Source organism: Chlamydotis macqueenii, chromosome 1, assembly GCF_036417535.1.
Source record: "Chlamydotis macqueenii isolate bChlMac1 chromosome 1, bChlMac1.mat, whole genome shotgun sequence".
Classification (NCBI taxonomy): Eukaryota; Metazoa; Chordata; class Aves; order Otidiformes; family Otididae; genus Chlamydotis; species Chlamydotis macqueenii.
The window spans coordinates 41,211,984-41,229,097 of NC_141556.1; the positions used below are offsets into that span (position 1 = coordinate 41,211,984).

Genomic DNA, 17,114 nt, shown 5'->3' on the forward strand with positions numbered 1-17,114 from the left:
TAATTTTGACTGCCTCCATTCAGCTGCAGTCAAGTTTTTCTCTCCTAATTTTTTTCATGCTACTTTGCAGACAAGATTGCCCAAATCTGGACGGAGCTGTCTACTGCCATGGAAACAGAAAGTATTCTCAAGAGATAAACACTGCATCTCCTCTACTTGTGCTTCAGTCTTGCTTGCAAAAGTTAGAGGTGCTGGCGTAGATTTCTGCTGTAACCTGTAAACTGAACCATTCCCCTGCCGAGCAGGGGAGAGCCAGCTGGGACATAGCAGATCCATCGAGGGTGGCACCGTCAGCATCTCCTCCTCAGAGGCAAGGTGCCAGTGCGCCTTGAAGAGTTGTGCAAGGTCATGCTCAGGTAGAGAAGTCTTGGCAGAAACAGCCTAGCTAACTCTAATTGAGCAGCCCGTCTCAGTATAAGGAAAATAAAAAGAAGGTTGTAAAACTGCAAATTGATTTTTTTTTGAGTCTTCGCATGTCTTTGAACAAGTCAGCTTATGTACTTAATAAATAAGAATAAAACCAGAATAAAACCACATTGGTCACATCAACTGTCATATTGAGTTGGCAAGAACATGCCATGTCCGTGCTAATCTTGTAAACATTTCAGCAACATTTCATACCCTTCAGAGCTTTTCCCAATCTGTTTTGAACTGCAGTGCTCTAGTTGCTCTATGCCTTCCTTAAAGGTTAAAAAAAAGGTCTAGGGCTGGTTTGGAGCAGGTGGGGGGAGGCATGGGTTCAGGGGCTGCTGCAGATGCTGCTAAGGGCCCCTCTCGCCAAGGACACCCCTGGGATCGGGGAGAGCAGGTACAACGCAGCCAACAAGACACCAACCCTGGCCACGTACTTGACCCGTGCATGTGAGATGTCAATAGAGCTGTGGAGAGATGCGCCTGGACCAGAGGAAACGGGGCCGATGGGGCAGCAGTAGTCTTGTCTAAGGCCTCGCATAGCTCTTGCAGTAGGAACTCAGAACAGAGTTGGACTGATACGATTCTGCCAAACCACAGAAACTACAGTAGGGATCGATTTTTTTAGCATCTGTGTCCCATAGGAAGAGTGAATACCCTCCAAACTTTTGCTCATCAGTTTAGCTGTGGTAATTTCCCTAAGCTTTTACATATTCAACAGGAGAAAGACACATGATTCTAAAGGTCTGAAAGACCCTCCTTTTTCTGCAGAATAAGCAGACAGCCTAAAGACTATAGTAGCACAACAGAGGTGCCTAAAGCAGCTGCCTGAAGTTCAGCAGCACCCTCCTGCTACTGACTAACCTGGTCCTTGCCACAGCCACCCATGGCTCTGTTTCTTTAGACCGGGTTGCCGTTAACACCTTCTTCATCCCGCTACACCTTGAAGGCTAGCAGGCTAAAGTGGCCTGAGAGTTTTATACCTCTCTTAAGAAGACACTTTCACTCCAAGATGACAGCACGCGCGCCGTAGCATGGGTACAAGCTTACTGCCAGCCTCCGGTGGGAATTCAAGGTGTCAGTTTTGTAACCTTCACTCTTCTCCTTAGCTGGTAATTCGGCAGTTCGCAGGACTGGCAGAGAGACAGAAGTCGATCTGCCATTGCCGTAGTGAGGAACGCTACATTTAAGTATGCAAGACAGCTGCTCGCAAGGCGTACATGATGAAGTCCCTCACTGCCACTTCGTTCCACTCTGATTCCTATCTGCTTTTCTCAAGGTGGAGGTTAACAACAACAATACATATACAAATACAAAAACCACAATATCTTTCCTGTTATATTTTTTAGTAAACATTGACTGTCAAAATGGAAGAGGCATTCCCATGTCACGTAATGATTATTTTTTCTAAAACTTTATGCAGCCAAGAAGTATCACATGGGAGATTCAAAGGAACTTTCTAAAAAATAACAGATTCTAAAGATCTTCTTCTTGGGAGTTGCCTAAATAAAGAAAATCTTCATAATATTTTAAACCCCTACCTACCTGGAGCTCTGCCTTAGTGTTCCTGCTAACATATGCAGAGATGGAGATTTGCTCTGACTTTTCAATAATCTTTTAATTATACAAATTGTTATCATAGATATTTGTTACGCAAGAGGCAACCTGAGATGTTTGTGCTTACATTAAATGTCAGCTGCTTGTATCATTATCATAATATTCCCCATCTCCCACCCTCATTTCTTCTCTCTTTTTTACTTTGTCCAACTCAGATTTTAAGTTTTCTGAGGCAAGGATTGTATCCCAACGTAATCGTTTGCATGGTGCCCAGCTCAGCCTGTGGCTCAGTTCAGTTTTAGGAGCTTCAAAGCTAGAAAATACATTAATGAAACAGTAACTGACATGCGTCCCAGCTCAAAAAGTTTCAGCATCAAAAGGAGAAGCACAGTGGAAATCAAAATGCAAAGAGAGATGCTCTGAGAACAGATTTGCCATTTTAAGTGTACCTTTAAGCTTCTCCCAATGCTGTGACTGAAAGATTGCTACCCCTCCTCCAGAAAAGAAAGCTGTAGTTTAAAAGCTAGCAGTATCATAATTAATGTGAATATTACACTAATCTTGGAAAAAAAATGCCACTACTTATCAGGTTCATTTACATTTTTTAATAACTCCTTGGCTTAGGCTTTTAATATTAATTTTGAAAATTGCTTAGGAGGTTCCACGTGTCAGCTCATGTCCCACAGCCACCCAGCCCTTCCCTGGGGCAAAACATGTTGACGAATACAGATGGGCAAAAAAGGCCTCCGGTCACTCGCCTCTCCCAAAGGAAGAGCATCGCCACGTCCTTTTTTGGCAACAGGACTTTCAGCTTCACAACACAGAACTGACATAATGCACTTCCAGTAGCACAAAGACATGTCACCAGCCTCCACTTACATTTTATTAGATCGCTAAATTGAGATCTACTATGCCAATTTTTGTTCGATGCTCCTGAACATTTTCTGTCAGGTTAGATGTTGGGAACTGGCAATTAAAACTGATTCTAAACTGAGAATTGCTATGTTGTTATCACTCTAGGTTCGTTTTGTAAGCGTCAGAACCATATTCCTTTACCTTTAAACTGCTCATAAATATGAGTTATGAATGCACAGTCTACATTAACTACTGCCATCAAATCCTCTCTACAGCCCAAGAGCACAAGTCAGTCTAACAAGTTATCAAAAAGACTGTCTTTGAAGTAAAAGTGCAAAGAAACAGTTTGAAGTCCATGATTATTTGGAACAGCTACTGTTTTTACTGCTCTGTTACTTTTTGTGAGGAAAAAAAATGCAATTAAGCCAAAAAGAATACTAACAATTTAGTAATCTTGATGTAATTCTCACTGGTGTCTAAAGCAACCTTGTGGTCTGCTCCTTCAGGGTGAAAGGCAGTTCATAATTTTATGTATTATTCATGGTAGTTAATTCACTGGGGAGGAGGGGAAGGCACTGCAAAAATGAATACAGTAGTAAGTTAACCAGGGGGCTGAAGAAAAATCTCACCTAGTAACAGTGCTCTTTCACTATGTCTACTGAACAAAAACCTCGCAGTTCAGCAGGGTAGAGACAGCCTAATTTCAGCGAAAGAAGCAAAAACAGAGCAGCAGGAAATAATGAAAGTCATGCATCTTGAACATTGGTCAAGAGAAGCGAGGTTTGGCTTGGGAATTACAGTAAAGTATCCGCAGGCTGCAGGCGGTCTACCTGCACTTCTGTGCGTCAGACAGGATCGCATAACAAAAAGCTAATAAAGAGATGTTTCGGTTAAGACAAAAGATTTTCCATCAAAAATAAACAATGATAAAACTTATTCTAATAAATATCTGCATACATTATTATATCATGTGTCCTTTATTACTTGCAAAAGAAGAGACCGTTTCCATACAGTGCCTGAAAAGAATTGCTGTTAAACACCTTACATTCCAGTTCAGTTTCTCATGCCTAGTTTAGGGCATCACTTTCAGCGCAAGAAAGGCACCAACTGGCACTTAAGGGAAAATAATGAGAATAGACTAAATATGTCCAGTTACTATAATTTTCCTAAGTAATATATTTATCAGACTTCAGACCAAAGGGAATGTAGTAATAGGTTTCAAAGCTGTTGCGTAAGGGAAGGATGGGATAGTGGAAAGAGTCATCATCTTAAACTGTAGCAAGAAAGACTCAGGTTAATCAGTAGGGAACTTTTTCTAACGTGAAGTGCATTGAAGTAATAGAACAGGTTACCTGGGATTATGGTGAAGTCTCCATCACAGAGGAGAAGAGATATTTTTTCCAGATAATATGGAAAAATGGAGTAGGAAACCTCATGAAATCTCTTTCAGACTGATTTCTTCTGACTGTATGTAAAGGAAGAGTATTTCCCTGACCTATACTACTGGGTAAGCTTTTCTTCACAGCTGGCATTCCAGAGGGAAGAATCAAAAGATACGAATGAACAAAAAAAAATATTAAAAAGTGGTGATGTCATCACAGCTATTGTTTGCTTTTATCTGCCCAGTCTCCTATCCTCCCCCTCAGGGATTTTTGTTCCCAGATGCTACTACATATTTTGACTTATTTCAGAAAAGTATTTAGGGTTACTGCTGTTACTGGAGAAGCTCATTTTCAAGAAGGATGCTCCTGAAAGAAGAGAGTTTGGAGGCATATCAAGATAAAATTGTAAAGAGAGCTTAGAAATCACATAGTCTGAAAAAAAAAAAGGGGTAGAGTATCAGAAAAGAAACACAAGAGAGATGGAAAATTAATTATCAGGCAGTGATAACTGATTCCCTTCTCACTGTCTTGGTTTTAATAAGCAAACAAACAAACAACACACTTTTCTGACTGCTTATTTCCCTACGGATACTTGAATCTACGCAACAATAATGTCTAGAATAGATATATCTCAAAAGTGTATTCAACCCGTAAAGAGCAGCCTATTGTAACTTGGTTTAAACTGTGTTGCTGTATCAGGCACTTCCAAAATGCTGGTTTTAAAGGGGAGAAAAAGAAAAAAAAAAAAAAAAAGTTAAATGGTAGCATTGGTTTGACCTCTGTTGTTCCCTTTGATCATGAAACACAGCAAGGAGAAGAATTGAAGAATGTCCTCGGGATGAAAACAACTGCAGTATTTACAACTGAAACCTGCAGTTAATCACTAGCATCTGCAAGGCAAATACTATTGTCAAAAGAAATGACTTCAAGGGAATAATTTTACCAGTGTGAGTGCAGGATCTAATTCATGCCAAGACAAATCATAGGATCCCAGAACTAGTCGACTCACTCACTTGACAGAGGTTTTAAGAAAAGGGAATACAGCTTTAAGACACATCACCAAAATGGCTATTTTAGCTACCAATGCTTTTAGCTTGTGCTTCCCTACAATAGCCTGGGGTTTCCCCACGTGAAGTGCAAAGCACTGTAAAGCAGGTATCACCCATGGCATGCACCTCCGGAAATGAGGTTGGTGAGGGCCTTGGCCGAAACTCTTAAAATAAGAACATGTGCAGAATTAACAACACACGCCCACGCCCCCACCCCGAAAAAGGGTAGATTAAAAAAGACACCAGAACACCAGGAGGTATCCTTGGAATAGAGTAATTTTGAATCTGAGTTAATCAGTTCCTGCCGAGTTTCATTCCCAACTTAGAACCAAACGTGAGATGTGGCATAAAATAGAAATATGGGGGAAAGATGAGGATCCCTGATCCCCAGATCCCTGCCACCTTCCTGCTGAAAAGGAACTCTTTGCCATTGCCTGCTTTTTCATCTCCCCCACTGCCCTTAAGGGCTACCATTTCATGTCTTCTGCCCAACCTTTCTTCAGATCTCCTCTTTTGTTTGTCTCTGCCCAGCAACTGCCCTCTCTGTTACCCTTGCCTGCAGCTAGACAGCATGAAACATCTGATGTTCTGAGAAGTTGCTATAAAGAGCAGCTTTGCCATGAGAGGGACAGCCTTTGGGTTCTAGCTTGGCAGGTTGGTAGGTAGCTAGATGTCTGCAAGAAGTCTCCTTCCCATGAGCCTCTCACAACAGGGGTTATGAAAGGAGTCCATCACCGCAGCTGTCATCAAGAGGCTGGCAGACATGGGCACTGGGACCAACAGAGGCACCTTCACCTCCCCCAGCCACAAGGTTAGCCCTCCTCACCAGCGCTTGTAAGGGGCTGCCTGCTGGCCTTGGCTGTCTAAGAGGAGAACCTCTCAGGTCTTCACAGCATTATTTCTGGTACTAGGAAGGAGTTTGCCAAAGAAGTCCTTTCAGGCTACTCAAAAGGGCAGTTCGAAAGCAGTGTCAAGTTTCTACAGGAAGAATCCTCATTAGCAAGATACTTAGGCAGCACACCTTCTAAATACCATTTTTTCTACCTTTTCCAGCAACTCAGGTTCCTCTTTTCTCCTAAAACTGGGAGGAGAAATGACAGCAAGAGGTCAGAAGACAGGAGATTAAAAAAAAAAAATATATATATATACACAAGCTAGCAAAAGATCCTAAAATATTAAACATGAGGATGCAGCCTGCAAAAATCAAACCACAAAGAAATGGCTATTACTTTACTGATTTTGAAACTGCTTCTCTGGGGATGTTGGAGACAAAATTCTGCTGGTAGCAACAAACACAGAAGTTTCCATGCACAAATCCCATTAATTCCATCCAAACTTTAATGCATGAGTGAGGAGAAAAAAAAAGCCAACAACCAAGTACCCAGATACTATAAATTCCATGTAAGCACAAGAAATACCATAATAAACATAAAGAAACCTGTAATAAACAGGTTTTTTTTCTCTCTCTAACATATTTAAGCCCCTAGTTGCCCACAATGAAAAGGAGTGGAACAAAAGTATAGGAGGCACCAACCAAAATATTTCATAGGGTCACCATGTATGTACCGTCTTGCCACATTTCTTTCCTGAGTTCCTTCCATTTCAGGTAATATTTCAAAAAGTTCTCCATGGAAAAAAACAGCCTAAATAAGTCTGGAATGAAATACTACTTGCCTCTTTCATCACTAGAGGTGCTTTATGATTACAACAGAGTCCTTCTGACAGCATCTCAAAGACAAGATGGTTAACAACATGAAAAGCAAGTACAGAATTATCTCATTCTCTAAATTCCTGAGTATAAAGGAGAGGAAGGATAAATTATTAAGTGTTAGAGTAACATCCAGAAACCCCCCCGTGATTTTCTATGTTGCCTTTTTCTGACACAGAAACTTACCTGCTTTGTTTTTCTAGGGGCTTACCAGACCGACTCTAGGTTTCCTCTTTTACTATCTAGAGACGGCATGCTTAAAAAAAACACAAGCAACAAATCGAATAACCAAGTCCAAAACCTCAAATACCCACAAGCCAAAGAAAACCCAAATAAACCCCCTGAAATCCCAGAACTGAACAGCATCTCTATACAAACACACAGTGGTAGATAAATTTTTAATCTTTTTGTTTTTCTGGCCCTGAAGACCCACAACATTTGATCAGCTGGCAGTTACTCTTATGGAAAAGAAATGAGTTTGTGGGTGTGAATCAGTAAGAATCCCTCCTCTCAGCAACAAAGCTATCCCAAGCGAGGATGCTGTATTTCCATTAACTGACAAAAAAAGTGAAGCTACTGAAGGTTTGCACATGTGCCTGTGTTTTGCTTTTTAAAAATGCTCTCAAACATTCCAGCTAACATTGCAAGTGTGTATTCATTTGATGAAGCGGTCATAGACTTTGAGAATGAGGAGTTACATCACTTCATTAATTTCCACTTGTCTTCTGGGAGCGTGCACATCTAATAGGACAAAATATGTCTGTAGCATAATGCACTTCTGATATTCTCAGCTGCATCAGGTTGCTAAGACTCTTTAGCAGAAGGGTAAATCAGGGTAGCATGCAGACAACTAGTTTTATTAAGTAGTGAGTTTCGGAAAGAAGCCAGCCAGCATCTCTGAGAACAACACTTCTAACTAAGAACAAATCCTAATTCGGAAAACATGGGCAATTCTGAGAAAGGCAGCAAATGTAGAAGTTTTGTTTGAAATGCATGTAAAGGCAGTAAACCTCAGCAAATGCCTCCAGAAAATTTTAAAGCTACGGAACTTTGATAAAATAAAAGGATGCAGGTTCATCAAATGTTTACAAGTAAATAAGAGCAAATCAGAATGTAGTTAATCAGGGCACTGAGACCACTGTTAATGAAAAGAAGTCAGATACAACAGACCCTGGTTTAAACACAGTTTCTGTGTTCTTCTACTAATTATAAGCACAGTGGGCCAGCCTTGGGTAGAAGTTGCCTTAAATTCTTTATTATCATCTTAAGTTTAGACAATCAAAAACAGCAGGCAGAAGGAAAACTGCTTTTGTGAACTCCATTAAAAATTCACCATAGACATCATACCTGATGCTTTGAGGCAGTCACTGATGCATAACTGACCTCGTAGTTAATAGAAATGATATACCTAGCAGGTTTTACATAATTACCAGAGTACCTACTTGTACTTTCAGGAAATTTCTGACCTTTAGAATTTATCATTGATTACCCTGTTAAGGATCTGTCTTCAGATTAAGAAAAAGAAATAATGCATGACTACCAAAGCTATGGAAATAATGTTCTTATAATAGCACCTCATTTCAGTGATAAGAGCAAAACAATGAATGCTTCATTTGCAGCAGATGTGACCTATACAGCCTCTGGTGATAAGCAGGCCCACTAAGGATACATCCACTTGTCATCAATTTTTCCATTACATAGGGTAACGTGGAATAATCTTCCTAAAAGCACTGCCAAAAAAATTAAGCACTGGAAAAGAAATACGTCAGTACCTCATTTCACAATCACTTTCGCATTTATTAAATTGAGCTACAGTTTTATATGTTGGTACAACTCTCCTAAGTGAACAAGTCTAAACAGAGGTGATTCTTGGAAAAACTAATAAAAATGCTGCTTGGTATTTTTCAGTTATTTGAGCAGACACATTAACAAGCAGATCCCTGTAAAACTAGCTGAAGTTGCCCTTCTAGTCACCAATTCCAAGAACACTAATTAACAAAATCTTTCCAGCAAGAGAAATTCCAGCAGGAATGGAGAGTTAGAAAATCATAATGAGCCACATCAGAATTCTCTGTAAAGCAGTATGTACAGGCTTTTGCAGTCCCAATACAAATCCCCAAAATCTCTCATTTGAGGATTCAGAGCAGAAACTGCTGTCAGTCCCTCACACAGGGTACAAACAATCAAAACATAACAATGCAGAAGCTATTAGAACGAGAAAGTGCTATATCTAGAGTAAACCAGTCAGCCACAGAGGGACCAAAGTCCCTCATTTCAGCATTCATTTCAGCACTGCCCTTAAATTCATACGAAACACAAATTCAGTCTCAGAGGAAGGTTCTGTTAACCACAGACTATAAATTCAAAACCAGGCAGACAAGCATAAAGGAAACTAATATATTTTAATTGCATAGGCTTAAGAAATGCAGTTCAATATACAATTAATTCTGGTGATAGGTATATTGAAACCAAAGGCTATCTCTCTCTCTATATATATATATATTAATTAATATTTTTTTTATTTCTTAACACAAATAACTTTACAGAACTAACAAGATGTATTACATTGAAACATGTATCTGGCTGAATATTTGAAGTAGTAAGGAATATTTTAATTCATGGTTTAATTTTTGTTATGACAGAGGTGGTGGGTTTGTTTTTATTTTTACATTTTTCTGTTTTATACTTTCAGAGTAGATAGGAAATGCTATATATCAATTTGACAAAGGATATCATTTCTAAGTTTTAGTTAAAAAAAAATCAATGCAATATAAAGTACAGATGCCAGATATTTAAATATAAATTATTTGTTTTGAAAATCACTTAGCAAAATATAGGAAAGGAAGAAGTGCATTACGAAATATATGCGTGCTTATTAAAACCTTTGGGATTCAATGCGTAGCTTCAGACACCTGACCAAGATGAAAAAATAAGATCAGTCAACATGGTCCGCATACTAGTTCAAAGCTAATTGGTGTGAACATCTCTGCACTTTCAGTACTGCAAACATCCTCAAAATTAGAAAAGGATGATCTGCTCCCTTTCAGGCTAAGTATCAGGATAAGAAACAAGAAATGAGACAAAGAGTGTTATAAGAATAAACATATTATTTTTCTAAGAAGAAAACTCTGAGGAAAAGCTGAAACTGACTGAAAAGCTGCCATTGTGAAAATCTAAAGCTTTTCACAATACATCATAAAACTAAATTTTTTCTTGCATATACTCCTTCATGTATTTTAGTATTCTAATTCCTTCTTATTTTAAAATAGGCCACTTCATTCTAATATCAAGTCAATTACTCCTTTTGGTGTAGGGAGCAGCCTTTATTATTTCCAACGAAAAGAAATGAACAGCGTTTATATTTAAAAAGCTGACAGCATAGCTCAACAGATACTCTAAGAAATTTGCCATGTATTATTCTGAAGGCATCTAAAATTTTCAGTCCCTGAAATCAGTTTAAGACACTAATTATGAAGTAATGAACATCAAGACTAAATCCTCTGTTATTTAGCTCACTCCTTGTTTAGAAAATGTCTCTTCTTCATCTTTGTCATCTTCCAATCTAAATTCCCCAAGGATTCCTTAAGATATTAACAAAAGCATCATCATCCATGATTCCAATACTTAATCCTTCATAGTAATCTTCGAACTCAGAATAGGACACTTCATTGGGATTGCTGCAGGACTCTCCTAATGTTTCTAGAAATGACGACTGAATTTCTTCTTCTGTAGCTTTGCCTGTGAAAGTATATTTTTTCCATTAAATACATTTTCAAGAACAGTGAATATACAGTGTTTAATATATTTCAGGCAAGAAACTTTCCTATTTTAGCTCGCAAATATATTTTTCTTGAACAAATTCAATATTCTGATTTCAGATTGAAGTCATAGTCTCACTTAATACCAGCTGCAGAAATCATCTTACTTTAATAGCACATGATAGCATTAAATATCACCAGAAGCATGAGGCCACAATCAATTTCAATGAATTATGAGATCAGGAAGATTTTTTTTTTTCTTCAAATGACTGCAAAAACTAAATAATGTATTTGTAAACTAAAATTTTAGTAATGCAGAAGTTATCTTGTAATAAAGCATACGTTAAATGTAATACAAATTCAAAGCTCTAAGAAAACCTTAAGATGCAAGCTTGCATTCAACAAGTGCTCTGCAATTGACAAATGTGTTATACTGACTTAATAAAGTCTATACTCAAGATGATTTCATAGCACTGAGGAAAAAAAAATGGAAAAAATACAGCATTAGAGCACTGGAAAAAAAATGCATGTGCAACTTCCCTGTACTGCCATATGTCTTCATCTGTCACCATTAAAATCACAGGCAATACAAAAAACCATCCTCTCTTCTACAGGTAAAACAGAAACGGTCAGGAAACTAGGGAGACTTTCACAATGACTAGTTTGGTATGTGGAGACATTATTTCAGAAACTGACATACAAATTTTTGAACTCCTATGTTTTCAATGGCAAAATTTAAACATTTTTGAGAATCCTGAAAAAATAATGAAGATATCAACACTTCCTCTGTAAAGCATGACAATCCGGTCCCAGAAATAAGAGAATAATTTATTCAGAAGGAACCTCAAAAGTGCTGAGTTCTTTAAGTGTCAGTTGGAAATCTTGCATATTTTGATAGAAAATAGTAATATGAAAATGAGAGCATCCTCCTAAGTGAAAATTACATATCATATGTGTCGCTGATAATCTGCACACCAAAGCTGAGAAACAACCGCTTAAACATAGTCCTACACAGGCAGGGAAAGGAACTACTCTGCATACATGCAGTATTTGCAGCCTGATAAAAAGCAAATATTAAAATTGTATATATGAACTCCATTACTATGTATAGTCATGTTCCAGATAGACACATTATAGGTCATCAGAGGAAAAAAAAAGTTCTCCTTAACAGCTCAAGTCTAAGCCAATACGAAAACAGTTTGTATTTGCAACTAGTTTCCAGATCTGGCATCTCTGCTAACAAGATTACTTCAGTAGTACAGATTATTTTTTTCCTTCATGTGAATTACCTGCCAATACTAGAGGATGTTTCTTTGCACAGTAGCATTTTCTGATATCTACCATAGGAACACTCCCAGTTTTGTTGAAATCTAGTTTCATATAAGCCTGTAAAGGGAAAGAAAATCCATATAAGCACATAAGAAAAAAGGAAAAAAAAAACAACAAACAAGTCGAAAGATGTAAAGATCAAATATACTTAACTACCTAGCTCATATTTGTAGATCTTGTGCAATGGATTATGTCAACTTGCCTATTTTATGTAAGGCATCAGATACCAGAAAATTATTCTACATTATGAATTTTCATGATTATTTTATCTCAACAGCTTTCACATCAAATGTGGTCCCCTCACTAACTCAAGAAAATTTGTCTTCTCTACAAAATGCGTAGCTCATCCTTAGAACCAGAAGTTAACCTGCTTCTCTTCTGCCTCCTCCAATTACTAAGATTCCTGCGTCATTCTGACAAGCCTCAACACAGCCTCTTCAGCACTGCTAACAGCAGCTTCATTTGCATTTCAGTTTACTCAAATACACATGCTCGATACGCAGACTAGGATTCTCCATGATTAAAAGTATGAAAGTATGTGTCATTTTTCTTGATCTTGATATGCAATCACTACTCTATTGGCTGGTTTGTAATCAGTGTTTCAGATTGCAAACAGCTCCGCATTACGTTATAGACATATAACAAATGGAATTTCAAAAAAAAAAAAAAAAAGAAGTCTCACAACTATAATGACTCTAATTGTAGGTCTCAAAGGAGGCAAGTATTATTGCCTCCGTTTCAGACCTGGAGGAGAAAAAAAAAAAATCTGCACACAGATAGTGATCTACGAAAATAAGGAAACAGACTTCTGGAAGAGAGAGTTTCAGGGTGCCAGATGCTTTATGCACTGGACTGAACTGTAAGCATAGCACACATACGCAAACTCAAAATAATAAAGGAATTAATTCCAGAGTTCAAAATTAATTAATTCAACAATAGAACAGCATGAAGTCTTCTAGTTTACATTTATTTTCACAAATTGATCTGAAAGTTCAAAAAGTCAATACTAGATGCACAATTAAGGAAAAACAACAACAAAGAATCCCAACAACCAGAGCATGATAAATAACCAACTTCAAAGTTAGAGTGTAAAATATCTACACCTACAATATCTGCAACAAAACTTACTTCTCTTACAAATGCTTTCCGATATTCATTCATTTCTCCAAATATGGCACGAGTAAATTCTCCATAGTCAACCTTATCACTTTTGCTGTCATCAAGAATAAGCCATAAGGATTCAAAGTCCTGCAATTTAAAAATATGTTGCCAAAGATCTTCACTGTGTCTTAGAATGAAACAATTGCTGTAATAGGAAATTACAGTATGCTCAGAAGAAACCAACTTCCAAATCAAAACCGACTCAAAGATTAATCAAAATAATGCAAGTCATCATCTGTTGCTGATGACCATAATTCACTTCATTTGCAGTTTTGACAGCTGTTGGTTGTTTTAAAAACATAATATATAAAACCGAGATAAGATATAAAAATTATTTAGATGCTATTTACTTAAATTATTTTGAAAAGAAAAAATAGACTGCAATCCCACTTGCTTCTTCATGATGTAAAAAGATTGTACATTTTAAAATGTATTATTATTATTTTTTATGTTTAAAAATTTCACACAGGACTGAATGCAGAAATGCCAATATACCACATATGAAAAAAAAAAAAACTTGCAAAAAAATAGTTATTAAATGATAGATTTAAGCAAAGAAAGACAGTGATTCCATAAATTAAAGTAAGATAATACCTATGATTACAGTTTCAGCTAGACTTACCCCTTCAGGTATTTCCAAATGGAATATTTTCAGAGCTTCTTTGAAGTCTGACTGAGAGAGAAAACCATTTCTGTTCTTGTCTATGTGTCGAAAATACTTTCCTAAGCCTGTTATAACCCGAACTCCTCTTTTACTTAGTGTCTTTCTGAGGATACCTGAGTATTTAGAGAAATAAAGGACACAATGTTTAGCTGAAGTTGTCCAAATGCTATGGAATTGATACAAAAGTAAAGTAAAACACAACTGCTTATAATACTACTGGTTAAACTGACACATCCAGGCTCCCTTATTTTTGATGAGAGAACACCAGTTCAAAATGAAATTTTCAGTTCAACTGAAATTATCAATTATCTATTTGAGTAGAAATCATATAAAGCAGCAGCAACATCTAACAAAACATTTAAAGAGATCACAGAAGGAAAGGAAGAATGGATATTGGCCTTCATGTGCTCAGATTATAAAGCTGCTTACTTCTGCTAGAACTAATTACATCTCATGATTCAACATACAAAGCAATTTAGGAACACTGCTTTGGTAATACGAACACTCCATTATGGGAAACACAGTTGCTCCTTCATTGTACAAATACATACAGAAACAAGAACAAATATAAGTAATTCTGCAAAATCGTTACAAAATTTATATATAGAGAACTATTCTTATGGTAAAAATGACAGCTTTATCAAAGTCTCTAGGTAGCAGGTTCACTTTAGGGACATGAATTTCTCAGCATACTGTTAACAGAAGTCATCTGCTATTACCATATTATATCTTCAGATTACTTCTATCTACAATTATCAAGCAAAACTGGGGGGAAAGGTGAAAGAAAGTTTCTTAGTTCAAATTCAGACGCGTGTTAGAAGATGTCTTGAAGTGTATAAACGTAACCTTCTTCCAAGGCACACCAGCAAACCTTAGATGTAGTCAGATAATTGAGAAATCGATTTGTGTCTATTATGTGAGAGGAAACATAGAATAACTAGAAGATTAAAAAATATCCCTAATTTATTATTCCAACAATTTTTCTAAATGTAAATGTCCAAGTAGATTTCAGTGACCAAAGAGTGCCTACTTAAGGCACTAGCTAAGGAGAGTAAATAGGGGAGATTCTCTGAGCTGGAAGCTATTCAGTTCAACTGGTTTTGTTGACCACAGGTTACAAAGATAACACACATCCCTGCATAAACATCTGTCCATAATTTTAAACACAAAACTATACCTTTGTCCTGAAGACTGCAGGTAGGAGCCTGGTAAAATTTTATTACATATTCCAGAATATACTACTTAATTGTACTCACATATTTTAATAAGCATAATGAAGACTACCAAAAAACAACTTATCAATATATAGAAATAATGGCCCAAAGAAGGATCTAGCACAACAGTAACTGAAGAAGTTAGATTGTGATTGTGTTTGTACATTTTGTCAGTAACTTTTTAAATTTAATGATAGTTTAACATAGAATCAGCATCATGCTTCATCATTTTTTCAGAGATTATGTTGACATTTTATTGACTGAAGTCACGATTTTTCTGTACTGTCTCCATGATCTTTAGCTAGACTGTTTATTTAAAGAAAGAGAGAGGAGAAAGTATTCTTATAAATGAATTATTCAGGCATCAGATTATAATAATATTCTGATAAATATCTAACTTTTGTTAAATTTCATTTATACAAATAAAATCTTTATAATGTTACAATTGTTCTTTGCATTGAGCTATAAAGATATACAGAAATTACAATTAAATGTATTCTAGTAGACACAAACCTTGAACCTTCTTGAAAACTTCGCTGTCATCATCCAATTGCTTGGAACACTCTTGTCGGAATTCCACGGAAGCAGCTCTAAAATAATACAAATTAATCTTGATTGGTGAAATTACACGTAACATTACTGAATTCAAAACAGCTGTAGTAAAAAAACCCAAACCATATTAAACTTCATATTTAATTTTTATATTACACTTATAAGCATAGTATCCAATTGCTTGAGTTTGAGATGGCACACACAAAAGACCTTGCTGAACAGCTGCAGATATGCAGAAATTCCTTTCTGATAGTATTCCATCAGCAGGTCCTTTACTAATTAATTAATCGTGGATAGTTCCTCCTGCGTGTAAAATCTCCAGAAATTTATTTTAATACAGTCCTAATCTTCAGCTCAGGCCACTGGAACAATTTGTTAAAGTAACTACATTTAGTTAGGAGCAGGAAAATAACATGAAGAAACTACAAATTTCTCCTTAGAAGAGAAATAACAATGGTGTAGATCAAAAGCTAGATCAGCCTACTATAGGTATGATCTAGGAATTATAATTAAATTTCATGTTTTGTCTGGCAAGTGATTCCCTTCTGAGAAGGGCTTCCCAAAAATCCCCATCAGAAATTATTACAGAGGTTGATAAAAAAAGACTGTGGAAGAAAAGATAAATAAATAAATAAATAGATAGATAAATGAATAAAAGTCCAATAATTATTTTAATCAGACTAGGAAGGCAAATGCAAAAGCATTTGAGCTGCTTGCTCAGCAGTGCTTTGCCATGGAGGAGTATTCCTTCTTCTTTCTAAGGCCAAAGACTTACCTCTCTGCTGTCTATTGAAACTTTTCACCTCCCCTTTGGGTCCCTTCCCATCATGAAGCTTGTCTATATCAAGCCACCTAAACCTGAAAGTCAACAACCACCTACATCATACTCTCTCTAAAACACATGTAAAACAAAATATTCATGGCTTGTGACAGCAGGGCATAGATGCTCCTGAAAACCTGCAACAGACCTTTTGGACTGTACCTGAGCAGTATTCCCTGTAAGTAGAGTAACTGAGGTAAGAGAAGTCAATTCAAGAGTTCTGCACAAGAGAATAATGAGTTCAATAACACTCCCAATATGGAAGAAAAAGACAGACGTCACAATCTGAAATGCAGTCACTAGTGGAAAGAACACACAGAGAGAGATTGTATAAAAAAGAAACAATCTGTTCCACCACAGGTAGCAGAAAATCCAAAACTGTAATTTAGTGAGCAGGTCTTCATTCTGGAGCCTTCAGAGATAACATTGGATCAACTCCAAATTTCACAGGTATAAGATTAGCAACAAATGAAAGAAAAAGCTGTTTAACAGAATGATAGGCTTCTGATGTAAAATGTCTTACATAAACTATCTGAAATTAAACTATATTGTGTTTTATTTCATGGAAACTTTGCAGAGAGGGAACAATTAGCACTAAGCATCATACAACTACATATTTCTATAACCAATTACATTTGAATTTACTGTTTTATG

At 36.9% G+C, this 17,114-nt stretch overlaps 1 protein-coding gene across 2 annotated transcripts in view; it reads right to left on the minus strand.

Moving 5' to 3' along the window:
• Positions 1-9,345: 9,345 nt before the first annotated feature.
• The window catches only part of CAPS2 (calcyphosine 2), a 29,628-nt gene continuing 21,859 nt past the window's right edge, over positions 9,346-17,114 (minus strand). For both annotated transcript variants that reach the window (XM_086740043.1, XM_086740042.1), the window contains exons 15-19: positions 15,602-15,678; positions 13,833-13,987; positions 13,178-13,297; positions 12,010-12,106; positions 9,346-10,700 (exon numbers count right to left, since the gene is read on the minus strand). In XM_086740043.1, the coding sequence (XP_086596169.1) occupies positions 10,525-10,700; positions 12,010-12,106; positions 13,178-13,297; positions 13,833-13,987; positions 15,602-15,678 (625 nt within the window). In that variant the 3' untranslated portion in view covers positions 9,346-10,524. The remainder of the gene's footprint in view (positions 10,701-12,009; positions 12,107-13,177; positions 13,298-13,832; positions 13,988-15,601; positions 15,679-17,114) is intronic.